General features: G+C 38.8%; 1 protein-coding gene across 1 annotated transcript in view; it reads right to left on the bottom strand.

The window, feature by feature from the left end:
• Positions 1-26,894, bottom strand: part of ctnnd2a (catenin (cadherin-associated protein), delta 2a) — a 278,083-nt gene that overhangs the window by 178,743 nt on the left and 72,446 nt on the right. The window contains exon 3 of the mRNA XM_056364392.1: positions 1,937-2,049. Within this exon, the coding sequence (XP_056220367.1) occupies positions 1,937-2,049 (113 nt within the window). The remainder of the gene's footprint in view (positions 1-1,936; positions 2,050-26,894) is intronic.

Raw genomic sequence — 26,894 nt, 5'->3', positions numbered from 1 at the left:
TTTGTCTGAGAGTGAAAACTAGCTGAAAAAAAATATCCAACCAATCTAGACGGATGACTCTTGGTTCTTTGCTTTCTTACCTGTCTCATACAAAAATATTGACTGGCTTGTCCAAAATCATCTTAGATTAAGTGCTTGGTTTTCTAGAGCTAAAAAAACCCAACTAAGAACAAATCTATCTTAAGCTACATGTATTAACTTAAAACACAGTGGGTGATAAGAATTAAATAGTCTTATTGGTATTTAAGCCATTTTTAAATAGCCTGTCTAGGTATCTGAAATAGCAGACACCATCATAAATGGAAACTCTCAATAGGGCACTTAAAAAATCAAATAATTACATATGGCTGACTATGGCAAGTATGATTAAGGTGACAATAGGAAACGTTTAATGTATGGGTCTCATGTATTTTTCTGCAAAACAAGATGAGTTCTTTCTATAAGTAAGTGAAAGATAAAAGACAGTTAATTTATTCAGATATTCTGTGTTATTTGTTAGCATATCTGTGTCTTGTAGTGGAATTTGCCCAAGGATTATTAACAACAAAAACATACCACAGTCAATGCAGCTGCCCGAGGGAATTAGAGGGATGCTGAATTTATATGAACCTGACATGACAGAAAAATCCATGCAAACACAAAAACATACACATAAACGCAAATATAGTCATGCACACACACACACACACACACACACACACACACACACACACACACAAAAAAAAAATTTTACAGTGTAAATACTTTCGGCCAACTTTTAACCAAATTTTACTTTTACTCTGGATTTTTATTCAAAGGAGGCAAAGTATTTAGTTTATATATATATATACTAAACTGGTATAAGCTGTTTACATGTGCAAAACATAACCAGGATACTCCAAAAAGTGTATAAGTGTGCATGTAAATGCACTCTATGAAAGAAAATGTGAGGGAACAATCATTTAGTAACAGGACAGGGGAAGATATTAAGTTCAAGGTTTGAGCTGTTAGCATAAAATTTAAAATTTGCATGCTAGTCACAGACGTCTCTCCTTCATCTTTACTCCCTATTTCTGTTAAGGGCTCTCTTTCCATCATCTGAAAATAGTTTTACCTGCAGAAAGGTCAGACTTAATAATTGGGGAACATATTGAATTATTTTGAAGGGTTTCAGGGCTGTGGCTAATATGCTAATTAATGCTGTAATATGAGAAAAGGGGGTCCAGGAAGTGTGATATGGCTTGACCTAGGTTTCTCTTGCAAAGCAAAGTCTCTATGAGGACATTTTGTGACCATGTACAGTATATGTGTGGGTGGAGGCGTGCATTGTCACACTCTTACAAATGCCGCCAATGGTTGTGTCACTGTATTTGTGATATCAAGCCCTCAACAAATGTCATGGCATGTGTGTATCAGTGCAGCATGAGAAAGTGCACATTTGTGTATTTGTGAAGTGTGTCATCATACTCATAATGTTGTTGTGTCATGCATCTCTCTGTATAGTATGTGTGTTAAACCATGTAGCACCATCAATGTTTGTAGTTTTGTGTGTGTGTGTGTGTGTGTGTGTGTGTGTGTGTGTGTGTGTGTGTGTGTGTGTGTGTGTGTTTGTGTGTGTGCCTTTATCTGGGTGTGTGTTTTTGTCTGGAACCTCAGTGTTGTCCCAATCCATCCTGCTGATAAATGCACTCCACAGCAGGGGGAACATTGTTCTTTTCCACTAACATCACTCCACGGATCTGAAGAGAAAACACACTGGGTGTGTATGCCATAGTGTTTGTGTTCGTACGTGCGTGTGTAGGGTGAAAGTGTATAATGGTGCAGTGAGTGTTAGTGTCATGAAGGACACAGAACCTCTTCCATCATGCTCTAAGTTTACACAAATAGAGAGGGAGAGAGAGAGAGAGAGAGAGAGAGAGAGAGAGAGAGAGAAAGAGAAATAGGGTTTGCATGTTACCTGATGCTGCTCATGCTGCCTGCCTCTGATCCCAGTTTGCATCTCTCCAGCTGGGTGGCAACAATCTGACGCTCAGCCTCAAGTTCCCTGGTCAGGCGTTCAAACTGAAGCTCCTGACAAGATAAAGTAAAACAAAGTGCGTCTGAGACAGAGGGAGAGAGGGAGAAAGAGAAAGAGCTGGCGTTCTGCGAGGAGGCTCATATGAAAGTTTGGAACTGATGTTAAGGTGTGTAACTTTACTTCAGAGATATCAAAAATCAAACAACTATGACTAACTGACTGGTCATTAATGAGGGAATGATGGGGGTATTAAAAATCTTAAAACCATAATATCCTTTTTAAATGTATGACATTAACCTTTTAAAACCACCCAACAGTATTGGGACAGTATTTCAATGTGAACAACAAATTACTCTGGGACTGCAGCCAGCTTGTTATGTAGGAAGTGAAGCATTGTCAGCTGCAGGTCAGGGAAACAGTTTAGGGCTGAAAGACAGCTGTGTGACAGTTAAAATAAAGTGTCATCATTAACATGAATGTGACTGACAGGAAAGAAAGGTGTTAGACAGAGTGAGACTGGTTGAAAGCATTAAAGACCTAAAATCCCATCCGCTGTGTTGGTGCAGGAGTCTGTGTGGAGGACTTGAAGCACTCCTCCTGAAACTGGGTTACAAACTGTCTAACAAAGATGTTTTTGAAAAACAAAGATATTTGTGAAATTCCTTCCTGAAATGTATTCTTGATTCCCAAATGAGCTGATTTGTTCAAAAATGACATGTTCCCATTTTAAGACCATTTCCAATGGAAATCAAGTTTTTAAACTAGTTAACATGTCTTCATGGTGTTTTTTAATATAATACAAGACATATCATGGGTGATATAAGCAGTCAACGCCATAGGTCCGTATTTCCACCTTGAATTTCAGTGAACCAATGACAGTGTCATAAAAACAGCTTCATACGTCACATACCTCAAGAACCAATCCTGTCAACTTTGCTGAGATGGGAGATGGCAAAATAAACCCGAAACCTTGTCAGTAAAGAGAGCAAGAGTTTTGCAATAATTACATAACTACACTTACCATTGTAATATGTCTTCTAGTCATCAATTTTGGTGCACAACAAACTCCTCACTCCTCAAAATAATCCTGAGTCTGGTTCTGACCATGAACCATGTGGCTCTCTGATGTTTCCTCCACTAACCATCTTGATACTTTCTGCTCTTTCACCTGTCACCCTAGCACAACCAGCAGGGGTGGGCAGAGAATAAGGCCTGATCCAGGAATTGTCACTGATTAAGTTTTCATAGATCTGCTTCCATAGCAGAGGTTTTTAGATAGTTAAAACATGTCTGGAGAGCAGGGTAGGAATTTCACAGTGGCCATGACTGCCATGGCCATTGTTGCTCCTGCCTCTGGCTGTGATGCCTTGAAAACAATTGTACACCCTACGGCCAACATGGCCTATGTGCCCATGCTACTGTTAAAGTCTAGAGGTTGCTTTAAGTGTCACTGGAGTATTCTTTGCAGCTTGGATTGGTTGTGCTCATATACTACACTGATTACTAACTAACTAGTTAACTCTCTGCTCCAGTCACCAGCATCACTGCTCTCTTTCTCCCCGTATCTCTCTCTATCTCTCTCTCATGCGCTCTCTTTCTCTCTCGCCCACTAGGCACACAACCGTGTACTGAGCTATTCCTGAAAGGAGCTGTACTTCACCTTTAACAATATTTTGTCTCAAACTTCACAAACTTACAGCGGATCTCACACAGAGATGATAAAAACTTAACCTATACATAGATTTAACAGAAATTTGAGACCACTGTGTGGTACAGCGGAGATCCTGACACAGAGGGCTCCAAGAAAGGCTTAAATGCTGAAATTACTCTGCAATGCAAATTGTATAATTCTACTGTTAACGCTGAAATTATGGACAGAGAGGTGTCTTTTCAGAGTTGTAAAATCCAGTCTTATGGTGGTATAAACTGCTGTACAGTCATGCGATAAGCACTAAAACTCATGAACATATTATTATTCAAATTGGACTTGGAATACCCCAATGTAGACCCTTGTACTTAAGAAAATTAATAAATTCTTTGCTGCTACCAGTCTACACACAGCCTTTTGTGCATGGCTGGAGTCTGGCAAGTTAAACCCATGCCAACACAGTGAGTGTTGGCATGGGTTTAACTGTGAGTCACTTGCTTTAAGGCTGCATAGATGGTAATTCTGGGGGAGGTGTGAGTGTGTGCCTGTCACTCTCACTACCCCTGAATGCACTCCTCTGAACCCATCCCTATTTGTGTGTGTGTGTGTGTGTGTGTGTGTGTGTGTGTGTGTGTGTGTGTGTGTGTGTGTGTTGATGCATTAGCTATTTAAGTGGCTTACTGACAGTTACATATCATTCATCTCACTATGAGCCTGACAGATGAGATTTCAAACCAGAAATCACAGTGTGTAAGTATGTGCATGAATGTGTGCATGTTACCACATGGAAGCAGATCAATAGTACACTGAATTCCACCCCACTGAAGATTTTGTGCATCGTGTGTACAACTGAGTGCATGTGTATGCCAGACCAAGAAAGAGTGTGCAAGCGAGATGTACAGAGTGTATGCTGGTTTGATTGGTTTTCTCAAAGCCATTTGAAGCTCTGAATGAGTTGATCCCCAGTCTATCTCAAGTCTCCAACCTCAATCCCCTCTCCTCCCCAAACACTACAGAGCACAATGCAATGCATCTCCCCTTTTTCACACATACCTACAGCTACCATTTACACATAACTATGCACACTCTTTCCCTCTCGTCCTGTCTCTCTCTGATATACACATTTATGTCCTTGCTTTCTCCCTCTTTCCTCTTCATATCCCTCTCTCTGTCTCTCTCTCTCTCCCTCTCACACACACACTCACACACACATACACACAAACACACAAACACGCCAACACATACATATGTAGTAATAGTAGAATTGATCTCACTGTTGGAAATTCCTTTATCTGTGATGCATTACCATATGCCACATGGTATGCTGATATGCTGTAAGTTAACATAGAAATTGTTGTCATTACAGACATGATTCTACATTTTTCCTTCTCTTTCAATGTTCTCTTCATTCACTCAAACTTTTTCCTGCATTCATTGATCTGCCTTCTGTCAGTAACTCCTTTCTCGACTTTCCGCTCACTATATGCAACAAGATAAATCTCATACATGTGAACAACAAACTAGCTGGTTCAGCCACCCGAATGATTTGAAAGCGAGGTGACAGTGGGAAATTTGAAAAGGGTCTTTTAAACCCTCTGGACCCATAATTTTAAATTACAGCTTTGTTTTACAGCAAGGATCCTCATTTCAAAGCCCAGCTCAGTTCCCACTGCAGACTGCTTTGTCACCTTGTTTGCCACAGCTGCAACTGTTTTAAATCCTCAAGGTGTGAAAATGCCAATTCATGCACCCATTAGGCTAATTGATGATGTATAATGCCTCAACAGTAAAGACTATTAAATGCCTTCTAAGGTAAAAATGGTAAACGTCTGACTGCCAAAACAGATGTTAGGCCAGGTCTATTTTGAGGTAAAATTTGTTAATTATGCATAAGCCTTTGTCACACCCTTTTTTTCATTCAATCTCTATGCCTAAGGAAGTGCCATGTTGTTGCCATGTAACAATACGTGTTGCCTCTGAAAATGAACTGCTACTGACACAGATACAAATTGTCACAAATTGGCTGAGGGTTAGTACCAGCATTCACCACACACGTGAGTTCAACTAACTTGTCCAATTACATGCCGCTGTTCATTTTGATTAGCTGAAACTAAAAGACAGTAGAAGAGCGTATTTGAAGCTATCAAAACTAATTTAGTTAAGTCAGGTCAGTTTTTATTTATATAATGCCAAATCACAACAGAAGTTATCTCAAGGCACTTTTCATATAGAGCAAGTCTAGACCATACTCTTTATAATATTGATTACAGAAACCTAACAAATCCCACCATGAAGAAACACTTGGTGACAGTGGAAAAGAAAAACCACACCTCTTTCTTTGTATATTATTATAACTATCAATGTTCACTACTGTACTGTGAACAGCACAAAGCTGACAGAACAGTCAGCAACACTTAAAATGAAATTTGTAACAGTCATGATTACTATACTTAAGAGATAAAAAAAAATATACCAGGAACTTAACATCACAAAATCTCTGTAACATTTTGGAGCACATTTTTGTTGAATTATATTTTTAGAGAAATAAAACAGCACAAAAAATTCAAAGTGACACCAACATAAAACCTGCCAATGGATGCAAAGCAAATTACAATGTTCTGGCAATTTAAGGAAATATTTCCTCAACATTGTGAGTAAGATGAGTGTTTTCTGCAAAAGAATGAAAAAAACAAATAAATCTAGAATGAAAAAAAGAAGCACATACAAGTAATTAAACTTGGCATGCCAAAATGAACTGCACAACCAAGAAGTGTGAATTATTTGACAGATTAAAAGAGGCAAAAATAGAAAGGTGTATCTGTACCACACAGCTGCTAAAAACGTTAGCATCTTTAAGATTAGTCACAGAGAATTAAACTTGGTTGACAAGCATTATCTTTTTTTCCTGCAATACCTTTAAGGAAGACGCCCGAGCTGTCCTGTACAGCTAGGATCACCACGTAAACTTAACAATCTGATCTCTTCAACATTCAAATCAAAGGATAGGATTTGTCATAGCAGCTATTCTCACCATTCTGCGCGTGTGTTTTAAGAAATCCCCACCTGTTCTGGTGATTCCTACATTTGTAAGCTAATAACACATAAATTGTCTTGTATACAGTAGTATATTTTACCTTGATACATGCATGGACCACAGTCCAGTAGATCCAAAAACTGATGAGTTGTGAGTCTCGGCTGGTGCTCTTTGTGCTTCCTCTGTGTGTTTCTATAAAAATGCACGAGGTGTAGGATTCCACTATGATGTGCATGTGCTATGGTGCGTGTGTGTCACCAGCTCCTTCTCAGGAAGGAATAGGAGACAGAAAGCAGCAGTCGCATTCAGCCACAAAGGTCTCTATGGCAACTGCAGAACTCCATCCACCCCTCAGCATTATAAATTAGGTCCTGACTCCTCCCACACACAGTCCCTGCCCTTTCACATACCTGCACCACTCTCACAGAGGTGACTGTATGTATTTTGAGTCTCTTCTGCAAAAAGAAAAGGCTGGGGGCTGGTCACAGGTGCTTGTAGAATGAAAAGTTTTTTAAGTCTAAATATAGTGTAGTCAGTGTGGAATGCTGACACTGATTCATGACAGAAAACAACACTACCAACAGTTTGATCATTCAGTAACATATGGTGAGCACCAGTTTTTGAAACATTTTATTTTTGAGTTATTTTCCAATGCTTTGGTTTGACAGTGTTTTGCAGTGCTCTGTGGGTGTCAAAGTCAACATCAGATAGAGATAACTTTCTACTAAAACCTGGAGGGAAGTGACCAGTCTCCTTCGTAGTGAGCAAAATGTACTTGACTCTCCTTCTTTTCAGTGTAACCACAGCATTAATTTCCCATTTTATTTTCAAGAACGTTTCAGTGGGAAGTTAATGCTAATTAGACAGCTTTGTGCACTTTCAGCTCTTCCTTTCTGTGATACTTCCAACACACAGCTGAAAATTTAAACTGGAGAAAAAATGGAGAAAATAATACAGTATAAACAATATAGTGTCAATCCCATGTGCACATACTGTATTAAGTGCTTTGTATATATGGACTTCTTGTACATGCAGACTTAGAGTACCTACAGATATGCACTTGCACTTGTGTATACATGTGTATATGTTCACATAAAATCCCTCTGCTTTGGTCCTTCAGCAAGGCATGCAACCTTGCTCCAGATGCCGAATACAGGGTTGATATCCAATCTCCCTGTGGAGGAGGGCAAGAGAAAAGAAAATTCTCCTACTGGAATCCAGAGAGCATCACATTATCCAGTAGCAAACCCACTGAGCCTGCTTCCTTTAGAATAAAAACATAACCAGAATACAGAGAAGAAAAATGAAATCAAGACCAGGTAGATTCCAGGATTCAGCCTAAAGTGCTATCTGATTTTTGGTGTTTGTTTGTTTTGTTTTTACATATGAAATTCACATCTTGATAAATACAATCTATTTTCATTAAATTGTGTTTACTGGGACAGAATGCAGGATACCATAGCCCTGGCCCATGCATCAGAGCTTTAAATAGGATAAGTAGCAGCCATAGCCACATTTTGTTTCACCACCGTTAGTATAAGAACTAACATCAGTGTAGGTCTTTTTCTGTTTAAGCTAAATGGTCCCGCTTATCACCATAAAGACAGTGTGTGCTGTCTGTGCGTGACTGTCCGTGTGCTTCTAGAGATAAGGCCCGATCATTATAAAGTGGCCTATGGGCAGCTATTAACAGTGCTGTTTTTGGATGGAAGACAAAAGGCTATCAAATAGCGCTATGACCTTCTAGTTGAGAAGTAACTCTCTCTCACTCTTTCATTCTTTCTCTCCCCTTCCTCAATCAGCTAAGAGGAATGAAAAAAAAACTGAGATGAGATAAGTGGAATGAAGGAGTGGGAAAGGGAAGTGTGAATGGGAGCTGGTAAAAAGGTCACTCTCCTCTCCTCCGTCACACCCATGCATATTAAATTTCCCCACAAAGTAGCAATCACCTCCAGCTCTCCCTTTCTAAAATCACAGCTACGGTTCATGTAGTGAAGGTATGGTTCAAATTTAGCTGAGATTCATTTTTGCCCCTCTTTCTTCCTCCTCTGCTTGTCTTGTCTGTCATTTCAATGAGTTTGAAAAGTCAACCACGAGTCAGGAGAGAATGGAAGGGAACAAGCACCGGAGGAAATAAAAGAGAGAGCCAAGGGAGAAAGCAGGAAAGAAAGACAGAGGAAACTTTGATGTCTCTGTTGATGAAAGTCACATGACATGATGGCTGAGGGAGGGATACCTGATCTGCTGCCTCTGCATGTGTGTGTGTTTGCAAGAAAGAGAGAATAAGAAAAAGAGATAGAGAAAGAAAAGAAAGAATGACTTTTGGCCTGAGCATGTTAATTACTTTTTTTTCAAACAATGTATGTATTGTATGTCTGAGTCTGAACACTGGGGTTTACTTTTACCAAACAAGGGGCATGTTCTTGTACTTATCTTTCAGAGAAACAATACCACCTAGTAGACTTTTGAGAGAGGACAATTTTTTTGTGTGAAATCACTCAGATTACATTTTGCTTTTAGCGTAATTCCCATTCATTGCCACTTGGATCACATTTCCCTGTATTTATTTCTTTATTTCCAGTGGTTATGATAATACTGTACTCACCTAAATAATTGCTGAGATCTTTGAAAACAGCAAAACCATTAAAACAAAGTCAGACAGGGCAACAACCTTTACCTCTGTGTCTGCAGTAATCATGATGACAAAGTCCACATCAGAAGCAGGTTGGGGTGGATGTATGAGTCCACAAAGAACGGGATTTTGACATGGGAGACCGTTCTTTTTCCCAATTGAAACAAATGGCCAATGTTTCTTTTAACCATGAATGTTCCACAACCTTTAATGTATGTTTATCACTGTCACCATGTCAACAAAGATCCTCTAAACTTAAAGAAGTTGTTTCTTGCCTGAACCTAACCAAGGAGTATTTTGCCTAAACCTAACCAAGTAGGGGGCACTATTTCAGGAGACACACCAACAGTTTGTATCAGAGTGAAGGGTCAAAATGACAGGTTGGAGGAGTTGTTGCAACTACAGCAGGTAGACTATAGTATGTCAACCAAGACGACATTCAAAATAAAGATGTATATTTACAGCAGACCGTTTGAGTAGATTGTTGTTGTTTTCTCAAATAATATGAAGTTGTAATAAACAGAAGTTATCTGTCAAGATGATATCTGAGTTTAGATGTACATAGCTGGTTAATATCAATTCTAGGAATATATGGAAAGTGTGTGCATCTGTGTGTAGGTGTGTACACAGGTGCTCTAGCCATCTGGCAATACTAGACAAAGAATTATAATACAGCTAAGTCTGGCTTCATTGTGCATTCTTTTCTTATTAACACCTATCTTTTTCAGTAAGACAGGATTCATTATTGTTGAAGACTCAGTATACAAGTCCTTCTTATCACAGTGATGACTGGCACTTTCTGTATCAGCCTGTGTCTAACAAAATGTAATTTACATTAGCAGCGGTACCTGAGGGGTGTTCTCTAATGTGATTATGGGTACAACTTTAATGAAATGGACAGAACATTAGTATTGATAATAACAGTAAGGACTTCCCTTGAAGGATTTATGCCTCATAAACAAAAATTACACCCGCATGAAAAATACCTACGATGCTACAACTATTATTACCACCAATAATAATATTAATAATGATATAAATAATAATAATAATAATAACAAAAAAAGCAACAACAACATAACACAAAAGGAGAAAACACAAAATATTTAAAACTGCTCTACTGGAAAACAAGCAATGAATCCAATGATGTCATTGACCTCACAGCAATAAATTCTACTAATCAATCAACAACTACGGGTCAAACACCCACTACGACACTGCCCTCACAGTTTCATTTAAACTGTTTGGAGGACTCACAGATGCAGCAGAGAAATAACACAAATAAAAACTTGAATTCTGTATCATAATAATGTCAGTAATGCCTCCTGTGAACTCAGTTCAAAGGAAACGTTTTCATGACTAAAGGTAAAAGTGGAATATCTGATAAAATATCATAATTTAAAGAAAAGTATAAGAATTGAATCACTAAGATCAACATTCAGTACATCAATGCTCCGTGAATGCTTTTCTCTTGGGATCATGTCCTTGATGACTTTTGTAAATTCAAGAAACAGGATGTAAGAGAAACTACACTCCAAGACTAAATTGCCATCTTATTACTTACTTTATTTTAACAGTTGAGTTCATTGGGAAGATAGATAGATAGATAGATAGATAGATTGCTACTTTATTTATCCCCTATAGGGGAAATTCATGTGTCCATTAGCTCATTGATAATAATAATATTAATAATAATAATAATAATAATAAATAAACAATAATAATTAGATTAGTCCACTTCCATTGGCTGAGGTGTTGTATAGCCTGATGGCAGTGGGAACAAAGGATCTCCTGAAGCTCTCTGTTCTGCAGTGCATTAAGATGAGATGTTTGCTGCACCTGTAGCTGCTTCGCTGTCCTGCCAGAATGTTGTGAAGAGGGTGGTTGGTATTGTCCAAGATGGCGTCTGAGCAAATGTCTCACAAAGACAGGGAATGGTGAGGCAAGACTGAATGATATTAAGACACAATCACTAAAGCTGCTTCATTTACAATAAGTTAACCTTATGGATAAAGTGACATACAGTACCCAAAAGGATAGTAAAAATGGCAGCAATACAAAGAAATAAAGTGTTTTTCAACAGCACTGCTAAAATACATATTCACATTCTCTGTACAAATTTCAGAAGTAGTTTTGTTGTCAGAATAAGGACTTTGTGTTTGCATTATTAATTTAATGTTAAGTGTCATAAAATGATATTTTTAGTTCCCCTCAAACATTCAGTGTGAGTCCTCAGAGTGATTCTGTGTTGTCTGATAAATATGAGCCCAGGATTAAAATATCTTTGGTCCAGGCAAAGAGGAATTCAGAAAAAACGCTTCAAAGACGGACAAATCAAAGACCCACACACTGAAAATAAGCTATGGATGAGGCTGGTTCTGGGTTTATGGTTTGTCACTAAATGAAGAACACTGGAAATATTTGCTTTACATTTATAAGTAAAATCTCCAAACCCTGGTCCTGGTATTGTACTTGTAAATCACTAGTGATGACCAGGAGCAACAGCTTTATGTGTTTGAATTTTGGGTTCTAATGTTCCTTTTAAAAAACACACAAACCTGAGACATATGACTGCCAACAGCCTGCCCATAACAGTTTTATATGCATTATAAATATTCAATGCACAAACAGCAATACAGATCTTTCCCTCATTAAATTATTTAAGAGCTCAGTGGGCAAAATGAAATCATCTCTCATTCTCCAATTTCACTCTCTTGCTCACTCTGTCACTGTCGCACTCTCTCCTTCTTGTTCCAGTATGTCTCCTTCTGTTTCATTGTGTGTGTGTGTGTGTGTGTGTGTGTGTGTGTGTGTGTGTGTGTACACAAGTGGTGTGTGTTTGTTAGTTTGGGCTCATGCGCTGCAAATAAAAAACCCTGAGCAGCCTGAAAATAGCTGGTTAAACAAGACTGTCCTGTGAAAAATGAGCAGACAGGTTGTTTGTTCAGCAATTACCATGACCCATTGTTAGGTTTTGTTGTTCGGTAGGTGGCCGTAGTAATTATGGCAGGAGCAAAGGGAAAAGTGCGGTGACGTAGTATAAAGAGCAACAAAGTCCACGTTAGGAGGAGGTTGGGGTGGACGGATGGGCCAACAAAACACAGGAATAGGACACATCGGTGTTGGACTCCCATGTGAAGCCAGTAGTTTATATTGTTTCTATTGTCCATGGCTGTTCGTTGTTATTATTGTAACAATGACAACACAGATCATCTGATGTTGAGGAAGTACTTATTTTAACCCAAATCATGATCTTTTCCTAACCCTAACCAAGTAGTTTTAATGGTTTTTTAAATTTTAAACCTAACCAAGCCATTACTGTTATTATAGTAAACAAGGCAAGGTTTGGTAGGCCGCTCTCGGTACAGTCGCGTGTTTTTTATGGTAACCTTGACAACCAAGGCCCGGCATGCATGCCGCCGTAAGGGTGCTTTTTCAGGAGACACTCCTATTGGTCGTAAAAGAGGGTAGGAACAAATGACTGACATGCTTGCATGGATTGGAGGACCCGGTGGGTTAAACATACATGCAGGCACACACACACAAAGACATAACACAGCTATATCTGTCCTAATTATGGCCATATATTAGCATAGCTTTGGTCTGTCAAAATTACATAAGATCAGAACAAAAGGAAAGGGAATACTGAAAAAGAAAAGTCAAAGACAAAGACAAAGAGCTTTCTTTATTTTCTCTTTATATAAATACCAAAAGTATAAATTTTCTTGTACCTTATTTTGGTAAGTATATCCTTGTTTTAGCCATGTTCAAATTCCATGATTGTCAAACCAAGGCATGTTAAACGAGTGGCAGTGTTTGCATATGTCCCTGCTTGTGTTACACACACCAACACACAATTTGTGTAGTATATAATGTCAGATTTAATATAAGTTGGTTAGGGCTTTACTACATATGTGTCACATCCAGCTCCTGCTCCTAGGTGTTGTCTGTCTGTCTCTATGATTACCTGCCGTGCCTCACGTGAGGTAATTACCCAACCAGTTCCACCTGTGCCCCTTTGTTCTCCTATGTATAAGTACTCTCCTCTCCTTGACTCTCTCACCAGATCGTCTTCCGTGTGAGTGTTTCAGCCATTCCCCTCGTGTTTCTCTGTGAGTGTTTGACCTAGAGTTCTTTGATCAAGTTTCAGTTTTGTGACATGGAGTTTTGGACAATGGGTTGAATACCTCTGCCTGCTCTTAACAGTTATACAGTTAGCTTTGCAAAACCGTCTCATTTGCAACATTATTTTATTTTTTTTATTTTTTTTATTCTTAGTTGACAGCACCTGTTGTTCCCTCAGAAATGCTTTCTAAAAATTCCAAGTGTCAAGGTCAAGACAGCTTAGAGGATAGAAAACTATGATTAAGCTCTGGCTTTTTGAAAGTCTGCTACTTTTCTTGTGCTGTTTTGAAAACTCACAAATGCAAATGGTCATTGTCAAAACTCAGGAGCAGAAGCATCCTTCTAATTTTTTCCATGAAAAGTCATGTGGGTGAAAGCATTTATTTAGGGCTATTTTGCCAATCTCCTGAATGTCTCTTTGTGTGTTCACTGGTGCATGTTTGATTGAATGTGTGTGAATCTGTTGGTGAAGGGCAACATTGATTAACTCCTTTGTGATGAACTGTTTAGAGTAACAAACTATTTAGTTTTCATATGTGGTCTGTAAACTAATCTCTAACTCTCTATTAATAGTGTGTTAAAGTTCTACTGTATTTAACTTGTGATTAATTGTCTAATTAGTGTGCATTATATACTGAGGGCTATTCACTACACAGTCCTCACTATAAATACTCTCATCCTTCTTCTCTCTTACTCCCTGTTTAATGGCCAATTCAATAATAAACATATAGGCAAGCTGACACAGACAAACATAATATTCTAGTCCCTTGATGAAACCCTGTATATGAACTTTCATTTGGCATTAACAAATGCACAAATATGCAACATGGCATAGTGATGGAACAAAGCAGTGAACATCATTTGGTGCCAAAACTACAGCACAATAAAACTAACAAATAATATTGTCTATTTACAATTAAGTTGGATTATATAGCAGCATTTTGTTACATGCCTGGCATTTATGGAACAGTTTTTATTATGAAGAGTCCGCTCTGCTGGAGTCAGGATTGATTATATGGTAATATACACTGATTTAAAAAAAAATAAAGAAACCACTTCTTTCATATCTGTGACATTTATTGAGACAACATTTATTGGTAGAGTGAATAAATGTCAACAGTGAGAGAAGCACAAAGCATTTTCAATTTCTTGTTGTTTAGCCTCACAATCTGACAGCCTGATGTATTATACATCAGAAAATCAATGTTTTTTGTTTGTTTGTTTGTTTTCCCCATGATTATTATTACTTTTTTTTCTTTTTTATCACCAAGTTTTTCTTTAGCCAGCTCAGGACAAGAAAAGACAAGAAAGTCAGGACAAAAAAAAAAATATCCCTGTCACATGGAGGAGACAGTAAACTCTGATGAGTTCTTACAGAATGATAGCTTAACCAGTGAATGTGAAAGCTGAATGGGTTTGAATATGTGGCTGTTCTTACTCAATAAGTTTATTTAGAACTCCAAAGCCTTAACAAATCTTAGACCAGGTAATCAGTTGGTCTCCATTCATATTAAAAACAAACTTTAAAAAGGAGTTTGCAAACACTACCTCATCCAGACATTATTTGATAATTGTTGCAATTGTAATTCCACAGATAATAAATGAAAAATGTTAAATGTATGAGCTACTATTGATCCAATCTAGGCGGCTTTCTTCTAATCTTTTCCTTTTTTTCAATTATTACTTTAATTGTGGAGTGAATTAATTAATTGTCTTTAGTTGGTAAAAGTGATATTAGCCATTAGGTCATAGTGGCATTTAATTCAATGAGGTCTACAGCTTTAAAACACAGATCTTTAAATCAGTTCTTTGTTTAAGATGATGTCCGTCAGTCAGCCTCATTACAGTGAGTCATCTGCATTATCTGCAGCAATCTCATCTTCACATCTTAGCAGGAAATCTTTTAAAATAATTTCAATGTCATTGAAATGTGTTCAACAGAATTTAAAGGTTCTATATGCAACACTCAGAAAATCCTTGTTGTTAATGACACCGGTGGCTATTGAGTGAACTGCAGTCAGCATCCTGTCAGCATGTATGAAGGTATGAGCGAGTATCTTGAGCAAAACAGGGACGTGATAGTCTGACTGGGAAAGCATGCTACCCTGATGTTGCCATCAGTGGAGTTTTGAATTGGATTGGGACTGCAGACACAAGACTTATCCACTGGAAAAAGCATACAGCAAGCTCTCATGCGCACCCTGAATGACAGGCACTCATGCTGGTGAAGAGACTGATAGGGTCAATAAAAACTTCATGGATTTTTTGATGGCCCACCAGCCCACGAATGCCACAGCCCACCAGAATTTGACCCGGCAGTGCTTATGGCCAGTCGACTAGCATCATTTTGATAGTAGTGTAACTAAACTGACACTGATATTAAAGTTTGACTATAATCTACATTTTAGACTATATTGACTCTCCAGCACTGGCAGAGCCCTAAAGCGAAGTGTGAAAACAAGTCTGGCCATGCGAGACAATAGTTTGACTAACTTTATGTTGAAAAAGGATATATAAAGTGTGATATCATTATCAGCTGATGTTGACCCTAAACTTGGGTCAACATCATCTGAGTTCTAGACAGGCACAAGATAAAACTTTTTTATGTAGTTTTTTCTGCTTGTGTGGATTGTAGGGGAGCAAAGGAAGGCATAAACATCACATCCTTTAGATTTTCCTGGAGGTCCCTTACATCATTAATCAGTCAACAGGCTGTTGAAAATGAAAAAGCGATTATTACATGTAAGTTGCTTCACATTCTTACATATAGTGACTTTAATTATGTGTAGGGGGTGTATATAGTAAAAATCCTTTTAAATGGCCAGCTATAAAATGGTTGGAGAGGATGGTTGACAAGGGTCATGGTCAAGACAGCTTAGTGGCTAGAAAACTATGATTATGGCTCAGTCCTGTTTAGAATATCAAAGTCTATGACTTCTAGATAGAGCATCTGGTCCAATTATGTTTAAAACATTTTTGTGTGTGTGTGTGTGTGTGTGTGTGTGTGTGTGTGTTCACATGCACTTGTGTGTAAGGTCATATGCATGTTTAAGGGTTGGTTGTTGGCTCCATGACAGTGTAGACGATAGCATGATTGGATTCACACTCAGTGACGATGGGTTTGGCCACAGACAAAATGTCACTTGGAAAATGTCACTGCCTAAATGCCATTGCAGCTCTTTGTGTGTGTGCATGCGTGCTGTGTGTGTGGGTGCGTGCATGCTCAAGCGTACCCTCATTTTACCAGGGGTTTGCAAGGTATCTATAAACTTTGTTTTGCTCAGTTGGCAGCATCACTTTGTCTGTCAAAGTATCAATGTTATAATGTTAAATTGTTCTCCAAATCCACTGATGAATCCACTGTGCTGTGTATAGTGACAGAAAGACAAACATCTGGCTTCAATTGATGTCTTGTTGAGCTAATGTACTGCACATTTTGGCATGCATTTTAAATAGGCACCCAGAAAGACCTGTTCATTTGTATTTGATTATTGTTAAAGCACATGCTCGTTGGAACATTTGAAAAAAAAATATGGTAAATTAGTTACTGTAAGTGTGTAATTATAATTATAATTATTTAATATATATATATATATGTACATACATATAAGGACATACATGAAATGTTTTAGTGCATAAAATTCATATACTCCATTTGAGATTCAAGAAGCACAGTTGAGTCACTCAGTTGAGGGTGATAGTGGCCTACAGATTATAGAAATGGCTTGTAACCAGAAAGCTGCAATTTTGAATTGCTCAGACCAGCTAGAAGATTCTGGGCAAGTAAAGTGATTGTGGAAACACTCCCCCTTCTCTCAACACATACTGGCAGTTTGCTCTTGAGCAGGGCACTCACTCTCTGTTGGCTCCAGGGGAGCAGCTCAGTGTATAGCAGTAAACTGTTGCTGTACTGGGTAGCTGCCAGCTGAAACTGTGCAACTGCATGAATATGAAGCAGGGGATACTGAGAAACAAACAAACATGCTCAGCAAAACCATAGCATGAACAACAAATAAAAAAAAAAACGCACTTATTCACCTCGCAAGTGCTTCTCTGCCTTCTTTGTCAGCTCTTTCTGCTCCTGCCCTCTATCTCCTACACATGATGTGACAGGGGAATCCAGAGAGACCCCAAAGGTCATCCATCCACTGGCAATCACAAACACTTGTTTTGATAGATTAGCTCATGTGAGGACACACAAACCTTTGCATGCTCACACAGACCCAGTTCAACATATACAGACACAGACGCTTGCTCCAACAATACACCGACTCACACAAGCATGTGTTCACATGAAGATAGTTTAAAGGGGGGGGGGGGATTCAGCTGGAATGATGAAATTAAGAAAGCGTGCAACTGCACCCATAAACTTGGAGGCTTATACATTCACTTCTCTCTAAGTAAAAGACAACAGTCGACCACTTTTCTATTTAATGGATTTGAAGACATGAAAAAAAAAAACAGGTGGCTGCTGCCAAAGATAAACATTTTATCAGCACATATAGGGAACAAAGAAACATGTTGGCCTTATGTCTTTCTACACTGTCCACTTAGAGGTAGTGATGAAGACTAAAGGCGTTCATACAGTGAAAGAGTGCAAGCTCTCCTAATAGAACAGTGGATTTATCCTCCATCACTGTAGTGTTATTGGCTTTGAAAAGGAGAGGGGGGGAATGGGTCACTGGGTACTGAGGAGTGGGTAGTGGCTTCAAGTGCATTTGTGTCTGTGTCCATGTAATACGTGTGTGAGTGTCTCTGCACAGGTTCCTCACTCTGTATAAATGGTCTGCGTGTCTGCAATGTGCACGCGTGTGTATGAGCTTATGTACAGTATGTTTGAATGCAGGTACATGTGAGCATTTAAGCATGTGCTTGTGTGTGTGCATGACAGATACAGTATGTAAGTCCCTAAGCCTAAACCACAGCGACAAGCATGACAATGATAAAATCACAGACAGGCCCTTCGGCACAGTTTTCTATGATGGGTAAAGGGCTTAAAAAGCTTCTCTGCCAGCTCCTTTCTTTTGAGTTCATTCACACCGTTAAAATAAATCATTCATAATTCCAACAAAGCGGAAGTGTGTGGCCTATTTAATGTGAAATGAATTGACAATGATACAATCCCACATGCAAACAGAGACATCCAGTGTATATTAACTTGTTTGTGTGTAAGAGATACACAGTAACCAGATGCAAAACTGGGCTGTTTTGGTCCTTCTGAACCCTCGCTGCTTCGTCCTAACCTCCCCAGTCATGTAGATAGCATGATGACTGTGAGTGCTACTGATGATCATAGTAAAATGTCAAGTACTCATTTTCATTTAGAGGTAGCAGCAGTTGCTTCTGTGTCGACAAAAATATCACTTATATCAAGATGTAATCCTCCTGAGGCACTATTTGTTTTTGTTTAGGGTTGTTTTTGTTTTTCCTCAAATAATCCAGAGAACAAGGCAACTGTGTTGACTATTCACCTCTTTTTTTTTTTTTTTTTTAAAAAGCATTAGAATTTCCACCATTGTCATTCTTGTTGTAAATGTGAACATATCTCGGAATTAAATACACTGTATAAGTTATCCAGAATATCTTCACAGTGTTTGCCTGGTACAGTCACAATGTCAGTATTGCCATGAAATTTCAAAGTTTTACAAAACTGAAGAGGGAATTAGATTAACTGCTTGTTTTCAGTGAATCGGAAGGTGTGATGATTCACTGCTATGAGAGGTGTTATTTTTCTGCTGGGACACAGCACTGAACACATTGCCATTGCCACCACGTGAGCAGGCACTCATAAATCTGTGACTGGCTGCCCCTGCCTTCACACATCTCTAAATCAAACAAATTAAATATATCAAGAGATTTATTGTTGTTAGTACTAGCTTGGCACTGACAGACATGTTTGAGGCCTTGTGATTCCCTGAGTAGGTTGTGGGTGGGAGAAAAAGGATACTACTATTTGATTCCCACTTTTGATGATGATACTGTAATCTCTGTAAGAAAAGGCTTGATTGCGATTTATACACACAATGAGGTGTTTAGACACATCACAATCACAAGTTCCCCTCTAGATATATTCAATAATAACGTATTAATTGCTAAGAATATTAAATAATGTATAAGTTGTAAGCACCACAATTCTGGGTATCACAGCTATAAGATTCTATCACCTATAAAGGATTATATTAATCAGGACATGAGTTTACCCAGGATTTTTAAAACACAGTAATATTTACATGCATCTAAATCATCATGCATGTAAATAGACTTGTGTTCCATCTGCATTGCAAGTTTCAGCGGTAATGTTGCTAAAATAGCAATAAGTGAAATCCCTCTCCATAGTCTGCTACCACTCCACACAGTTATGAACAACTCGCAAGTATGTATGAGCATGTTGGTGCCTATTCTCACCAAGTGCTTTGATATTAAAATAACATTAAAATTGATGATTAACTGATTAATTAATGAATTAGTACATTAATTAATGCTTACTCATACAGTAGATTAAACTACAGGTGACACTAAATATATCATTGAAACATAACTCTTAAGCTTCTCATGCACAAAGGTCTATGTCTGACAACTATAGGCTGCATCTTTACAATTTCACAAAATCTGCAGAAAGAATTTTATAGTGCTTTTGCCAAAGTTTAGGCTACAGCGTACAGCTCTGTTTTGCTTCCCTACAGAGCTAGGGTGGATCATTAAACTTCAAAAATTTGTCACAACCGCTGTCCATGGTGCTGATCCTGCTAAGACTGCTAGGAAAGCACAAATGTAAGGAAGCAGTCAATTCAGCGGTTTTTCTGTGCATTGCTGTTTCTGGACACCACTTCATCATGGTCATCTCTGAGGCTATAGCACATTGCAGATTTATACTGAACTGAATTTACCACCTGACTGGTCAATTAGACCAAAAGTAACTAATGCACAGAGTGTGTAACAATGGGAAAAGAGCCTCAGATTTTAGTCAAGTGAGATTATTTTACCAATATTGTCTTTTATATAATCAACATGTGAGCCCTATGTAATTTACCTCCAATTCACAATGGGTCTGATGCCCTTTGTATGACTTTGTATTGCTAGGCAGTGGGCCCCGCAGGGGCGGAATATTTTCAATAAAAAATGATAGGGCAGGATCACAGCTCGTTAGACCTGGCTGAAAGCAGACATATGTGTTTTTGTTTTTCACATCTTTTAACACACCTAGTGCTGAAAGCATCGAAGTGTTGTCCCATCTCTATACAGAGATGTGTTGACGTACAACATGTTCTAATCAGGAGCACTCAACTCCTTTAACAAGTACAATCACAGTGTGGGCAATGAGTAAACCACTTTTAGCTAAACTTCCCCAAGACAGTTTAAGGGTTGAGAGGTATGCAGTAATTCCAGTTGGTAGGACTCGAATTTCTGGTTATTTTGACATATTTTCTCCTCTTTTGATGTATACACTATGATCAAGGTGGATGAGACGATACACTTAAAAAATGGCATCTGTTGTTTATGCATAGGCACACTGATAAACACAAAGACAAACTGGTGCAGTACCACAAGGAAAGCATTTCGCTCTATTCAAACAAATAACATAATATACATGCAACACTAAGCAATGGTGAGATGAACACACAAACAAGAGTGCACCTACAAGGAATGTATTGCAATATACTCTCACTCTCTCTCTCTCAATTCAATTCAATTAAATTCAGTATGCTTTATTGGCATGAATTTTAGATGAACAATATTTACAACGATCAGCCAAAACATTAACAAACCACTGAAAGTGAAGTGCATTGAACATTGTTGATCTTGTTACAATTGCACCTGTCAAGTTAATGCTGGCAATGAAGAACAGGTGTCTGAACACAAGAGCATTTATCCAACACTTTGGACTATTTCTTTGTACAACAATTTTCAGTTAGTCTCTCTGTCAGTGGAAAGTAAAAGAAGGTCCAGGGAGAAACAGGTAAAGAGTATGATGTTTTGTTTAAACTTTAATAAGTCATTGTGCATAAGAATGTGAGATATAGTCTGGTAAAAAAATAACTGCTGTATTCAATCGGTTGAACACATGGGAAGAAGATACACAAGGATGCTTCCAGGGAAGAATGGCAGAAGAAGGCAATATTCTGCTGGGAAACCTTGGGTCCTGGCATTCATAACACGTGCCCTATATTCCCTGATGGGAGTGGCCTCCTTCAGCAGGATAATGCTCCCTGCCACACTGAAATTGTTCAGCAAGGGTTTAAGAGACACGACAAAGAGGTAGAGGTGTGACTTGGCCTCCACATTCCCCAGATCACAATCTGATTGAGCATCTGTGGGATATGTTGGAAGAACAAGTGGAGATCCCACCACGAAACTTAAAGGACTTAAAAGATCTATGGCTTACATCTTGGTGCCAGAAACTAGAGGATACCTTCAGACATCGTGTGGAGTCAATGCTTCGATGGATCAGCTGTTTTGGACGGGTGAGGGAGACCTACACAATATTAGGCAAGTGGTTTCAATGTTGCAGCTGTTTGATGCATAAATCAGAGCAGGTTGGAAAAAATCTATTAATCAAATTCTGATTAAAATACTTCAACAGTGACTCATGTAGGGATGCAAGAAGGGAAAGGGAAGATACTCCAACAGAGGACGTTCTTCCTAACCAATCAACAACCAGGATACAACATAGACATTGTGTTGGTCCAATGATAATTTCAAAATTTCATCTTCATGGAGTGCTGAGCTTTGCTGGTGCAGCCTCAGGCCTTGTTGGACCCTTGACTGGACCCATGGCAGGGCTATGGCGGTGTGTGGTGGCCCAATGTGCTGCTGCACTCTACTCACCCGGGATATCAGTATGGGCGAGTGAGTCAAGTGACCCTTACAAGATCCAAAGAAGACAAGCAGCCTTTACTTTGCTCTCTCTTGATAAACTGGATGCAAAAACAGATGAACATAATCTCCAAGAACGTGCAGCAAGAGAAAATCTCCTACAGACAGAAGAACTTATAACACTCCTTATTTTTGCTTTGTTTTAAATGATTCCAGATTGTCATGCTTTGTTGAGGGTGTTCCACTGTGAAGAACTGGATGCTGCAGTATCCCCACTGACAGGCTTCTAGTGATGCATTACCTAAGAGGTTAGTTCTCATTCAGAGCTTTTACTGCCTAATTTTTCATTGAACATAAGACAGCAGAGATAAGTCGCCAACTTGTGTAAAATAACATGACGCCATGGGTTGATTTTCTTCTTCCCCAATTTTTTGAGACACATTTGTTCACTACATTGCTGGCCTTTAAGTGGATCGTCTCACTTGTGGTTTGTGTGTGTGTACACTCCACCACTAATTGGCAACAGAGAGGCTGTCACAGAGCGTAAGAACAACACTGTAGCCATGTCTTCTCAATAGAAAGAGAAATATAGAGGGGGAGAGGGAGACAGAAAAAAATAGTTAAGCAAGAAGAGAGAGAGAGGGAAGGAATGGGGAAAGAGAGGGGGGAGTTATGCTCAAATGAAAGCTGTGAAAATCTGCATGCAAATTAAAGGCAAATAAACAATCACAAATGTGTAAATACATGCACACTTATGCACAGGAGCCCAGCATATAAAATATAATTAGTCTGTAAATCAGTGAGTGCATTTGCATGTGTTTGGGTCAATCAAAGGAACATATATCAACCACTAGACACTGGCAAGTGTTCCTTTTCCTCTACACTGTCTTCAATCCAAATCAGTTCCCTACACCACATAAAGAAGATTTTTATCTCTCAGCTTCCACTTCATTCGTCTTTTGTGAATAAAAGCATCCCATCTTACAGTTTAGGTTAAGTACTTGAGTAAGGTTAACAAAATATCATCCTCTACTACCTCTGTACCTCTACCTTGTGTAACAGATATTGGTAGGTGCCAGTTGCAGAGAGGCAGAGCAGGCTGTGACACCTTGGTCTGGTGAGGAAATAATTTTACACAAGTGAAAACATGCAGTTCCAGATTTGTGAAGACACAAAAAATAGAGATTGGTAGCCACCAGATTTCCACTGTGTGAATATGATGGCTAACAAGATTCATATAGGACCAAATTTATTATTGCTAATTGTAGGTAGAACATAAGCGATTCTTTGTGGGCTCTAATATACTCATCAAGCACTTTAAGAGCATCTGTACACCTGCTTATTCATGCAATTATCCAATCATGTAGCAGCAGTGATATGCATTACATCATGCAGATAGAGGTCAAGAGCTTCAGTTATTAATATCAGAATCTCAGTGACTTTGACTGTTGCATGATTGTTGGTGTCAGACGGGCTGGTTTCAATATTTCTGAAACTGACAGACAGGCTACAGTAACTCAGATAACCACTCCTTATATCTGTGGAGAGCAAAAAGCATCTCAGAATGCACAACACGTCAAACCTTGAGGCGGATGAGCTACAGAAGCAGAGGACCATGTCTGGTTCCACTCCTGTCGGGCAAGATTAGAAATCTGAGGCTGCAATGGACAGAGGCTTGACAAAGGTCAGGTCAGTTGAAGATTGAAAAAACATAGCCTGGTCTGATGAATCTGGATTTCTGATGCATGCAGATGCTGGAATCCAAATTACGCATCACACAGCATAAATGTATGGATCCAACCTGCCTTGTGTCCAGAGTCCAGGCTAGTGGTGGTGTTGTCCAAGATGTTTTCTTAGCTTAATTTGGCCCTTTATTACACATCAATTATTGTTTGAAAGCTACACCATATCTAGTATTGTTGCTGATGATATGCATCCCTTTACAGCCTCAGTTTACCATCTTCTAATGGCCACCTCCAGCACGATAATGTACCATGTCACAAAGCAGCAGTTGTTACATGAACATATAATGTGAGTTCAGTGTAACGTCACTTGCCTGCGCAGTCACCAGATCTGAAACCAACACCTTTGAACAGGAGATTCACAGCATGAATATGCAAATGACAAATCTGCAAAAATTCTTATAATCATTTTTAATAATAATAATAATCATGTCAACATGAGGCTGAAGCCAGTCACAGCTGACAGGTGGGGTACGCCCTCAATAGGTTGCCAGTCTGTCACAGGGCTAACCTATAGAGACCATTCATGCTCACGTTCACACCTCTGGGCAATTTAGAGTTGCCAATTAATCTCACTTGACAATGCATGTCTTTAAACTGCGGGAGGATACCTACACAGTCACACGCAAACTCCAAACACAAAGTTTCTGGCCGAACTGAGGTTCAAACCCAGAATCTTCATCCAACAGCGCTCTTAAAGCGCTAACCACTGCACCACTGCCTTGACACAAATAATTGAGGCTATTTTGAGAGTTAAGGGAGGCCCTACCCAGGATTAGTGTGGTATTCCTAATCGAGTGCTTGGTGAGTGTATCTCTCACATGGATTTCTGAATTGTAGCCACACAGGTGGTAAACCAGGCAGTGAATCCAAAGCTGTCAGGTACCAAGGTAATAAAAATCAAGATTTTCATTTGTATTCACCCTGTAATTATCATTTGTTGTTGTCTGGTTGCTTTTAAATTTAGAGTTGAGAAATTTGTTTTGGATGGGGGCATTCCTGTGAGTCAAAGATAGGGAAGACTGTTGTATTTGCTCTTTTTTTTTTTAAATAACTATGTTGACCACAGACAAAATTGTGTGCTACCTCCCTACTACAATGGCCTACTAATGTTAATCCAAATCATGTTTCGTACATTGTTCTTTTTACTGTATGGTCTGTTATCATTTTGTCTTGTCTTGAATTGGTACATTGTATATTCTGTAAGCCGTACAAGACCATGGAATAAAGACATTAAACAACAATATGCATAAAGAAGGGCAAAGCTTGTAAACCACAGCCTCTTCAAACTTCATCTGTATCGTTTGCAGTACTTTTGACTGTAGATTGCCATGCTGAGTTTAGATTACATTAACAGTTTTAACTAGTTTGAAGGATCACACCTCAGAGATAAAGAGCTACCAATGTCTGTTTTTATTCCGTACACCATTTCAAATTGAGCAATCATGGTTATTTCTTAGCTGCAAACTATCAATTCTTAAGTCTCTAGCTGAAGTGTATGGGATCAAAAATAAAGGTAAAGAGGAAAAATCTAATCTCTTGCAGAGTTTCTTGCAAGTTTTATCTCCACCTTGAGGCCAGTGTTGATTCTAACTTTTTGTTCTATTCTACAGAATCCAATAAAGCAAAAAGCAATGTTCATTACACAACCATTCCTCCCATCTCTCTCTGATTTTTCAGTGTGTACTATAACATGTGTCCTTGGTGTGTGCACATATGAAAGTGTGCTCATGTATGAGTTGTATATGTATTTATGTGTACACTTGTATGTGATCATATATTCACACTATCATCTTCGCAATTTATTTCATATGACAAGAAATCACATGCAGAGGCCAGTTGAGTAGTGGCACAACTTTACTGCATTACCGGACAGGGTGTTACTATGTATTCTTGTCTGTATCATGGCTCTCTGTATATTTGTGTGTATGTGCATGTGTACATGTCTTTCTGTGGCTGTGTGGACAGATTTTGGTTTGAAACCGTTGTGAGGACATTTTGGCCGGTCCTCACAACTTCAAAGCTCTGTTTGATGGTTAAGACTTTTTAGTGTTTTAGGGTTAAATTTCGAATTAGGTTCAGGTTTGAGTTAGACATTTCTTTGAGATGGTTAAGGTTAGAATAAGGGGCAAGGAAATGCATAATGAGGGTCCTTATAACTGTTGAAAGACCTGTGTGTGTGTGTGTGTGTGTGTGTGTGTGTGTGTGTGTGTGTGTGTGTGTGTGTGTGTGTGTATGTGTGTGTGAGAGAGAGAGAGAGAGAGATTAAGAACGAGAGGAGGTTGTTAACTGTCAGATTTTCTCTCCTCTCAGCAATGTATCATTAGGTAGAAACATGGCTCCCAGCCCCCCTCTGAGTGAGATGAAGGCTAGGAGGGAGTGACGGGAGGAGGGAAGGAGGACGACAGAGTGAATGACAAAAAAAAAAACAAAGACTAGGTATTAAATGTCTATCTATAAACAGTGAGGGGGAATTTTCCTATTCTAATCAACACAAATAAGCACAGTTTTTAGCTTTACTACCATATGTTTATAAGATTAGCCAAAAGATTTTTGAGTTTTTTCATCTGTGCTTTGTTCTCATCAGTCCTACCATACTCTAATTCTTTGTATGTATATGCAATTACACATGCATGTGTACTTTTTTGTGTGTTTGTGTGTGTAGCATCCATTTGTAATGCTGTCACCCACTGAGAGAGTTGTTCATGGTGGAGGTTGCCCACAGTGCAATGCTCTGTCAGTAATCATGGGGGGGTTGATGATTCACTGTCATCTCTTTCATCTACAGCATCACATTACTTTTGTTTTTCTATTACGCTGGGAAAAAAAAGTAAAACTGTGGATAAACAAGGAGAGACAAGTTACAAGAACAGAAAAGTGATATAAAATTTACACACTCCACA

The sequence above is a fragment of the Seriola aureovittata genome, chromosome 20, assembly GCF_021018895.1.
Source record: "Seriola aureovittata isolate HTS-2021-v1 ecotype China chromosome 20, ASM2101889v1, whole genome shotgun sequence".
NCBI lineage: Eukaryota > Metazoa > Chordata > Actinopteri > Carangiformes > Carangidae > Seriola > Seriola aureovittata.
Note: the sequence above shows the minus strand (reverse complement) of the source record. Positions and strands in the feature narration are given on the sequence as shown.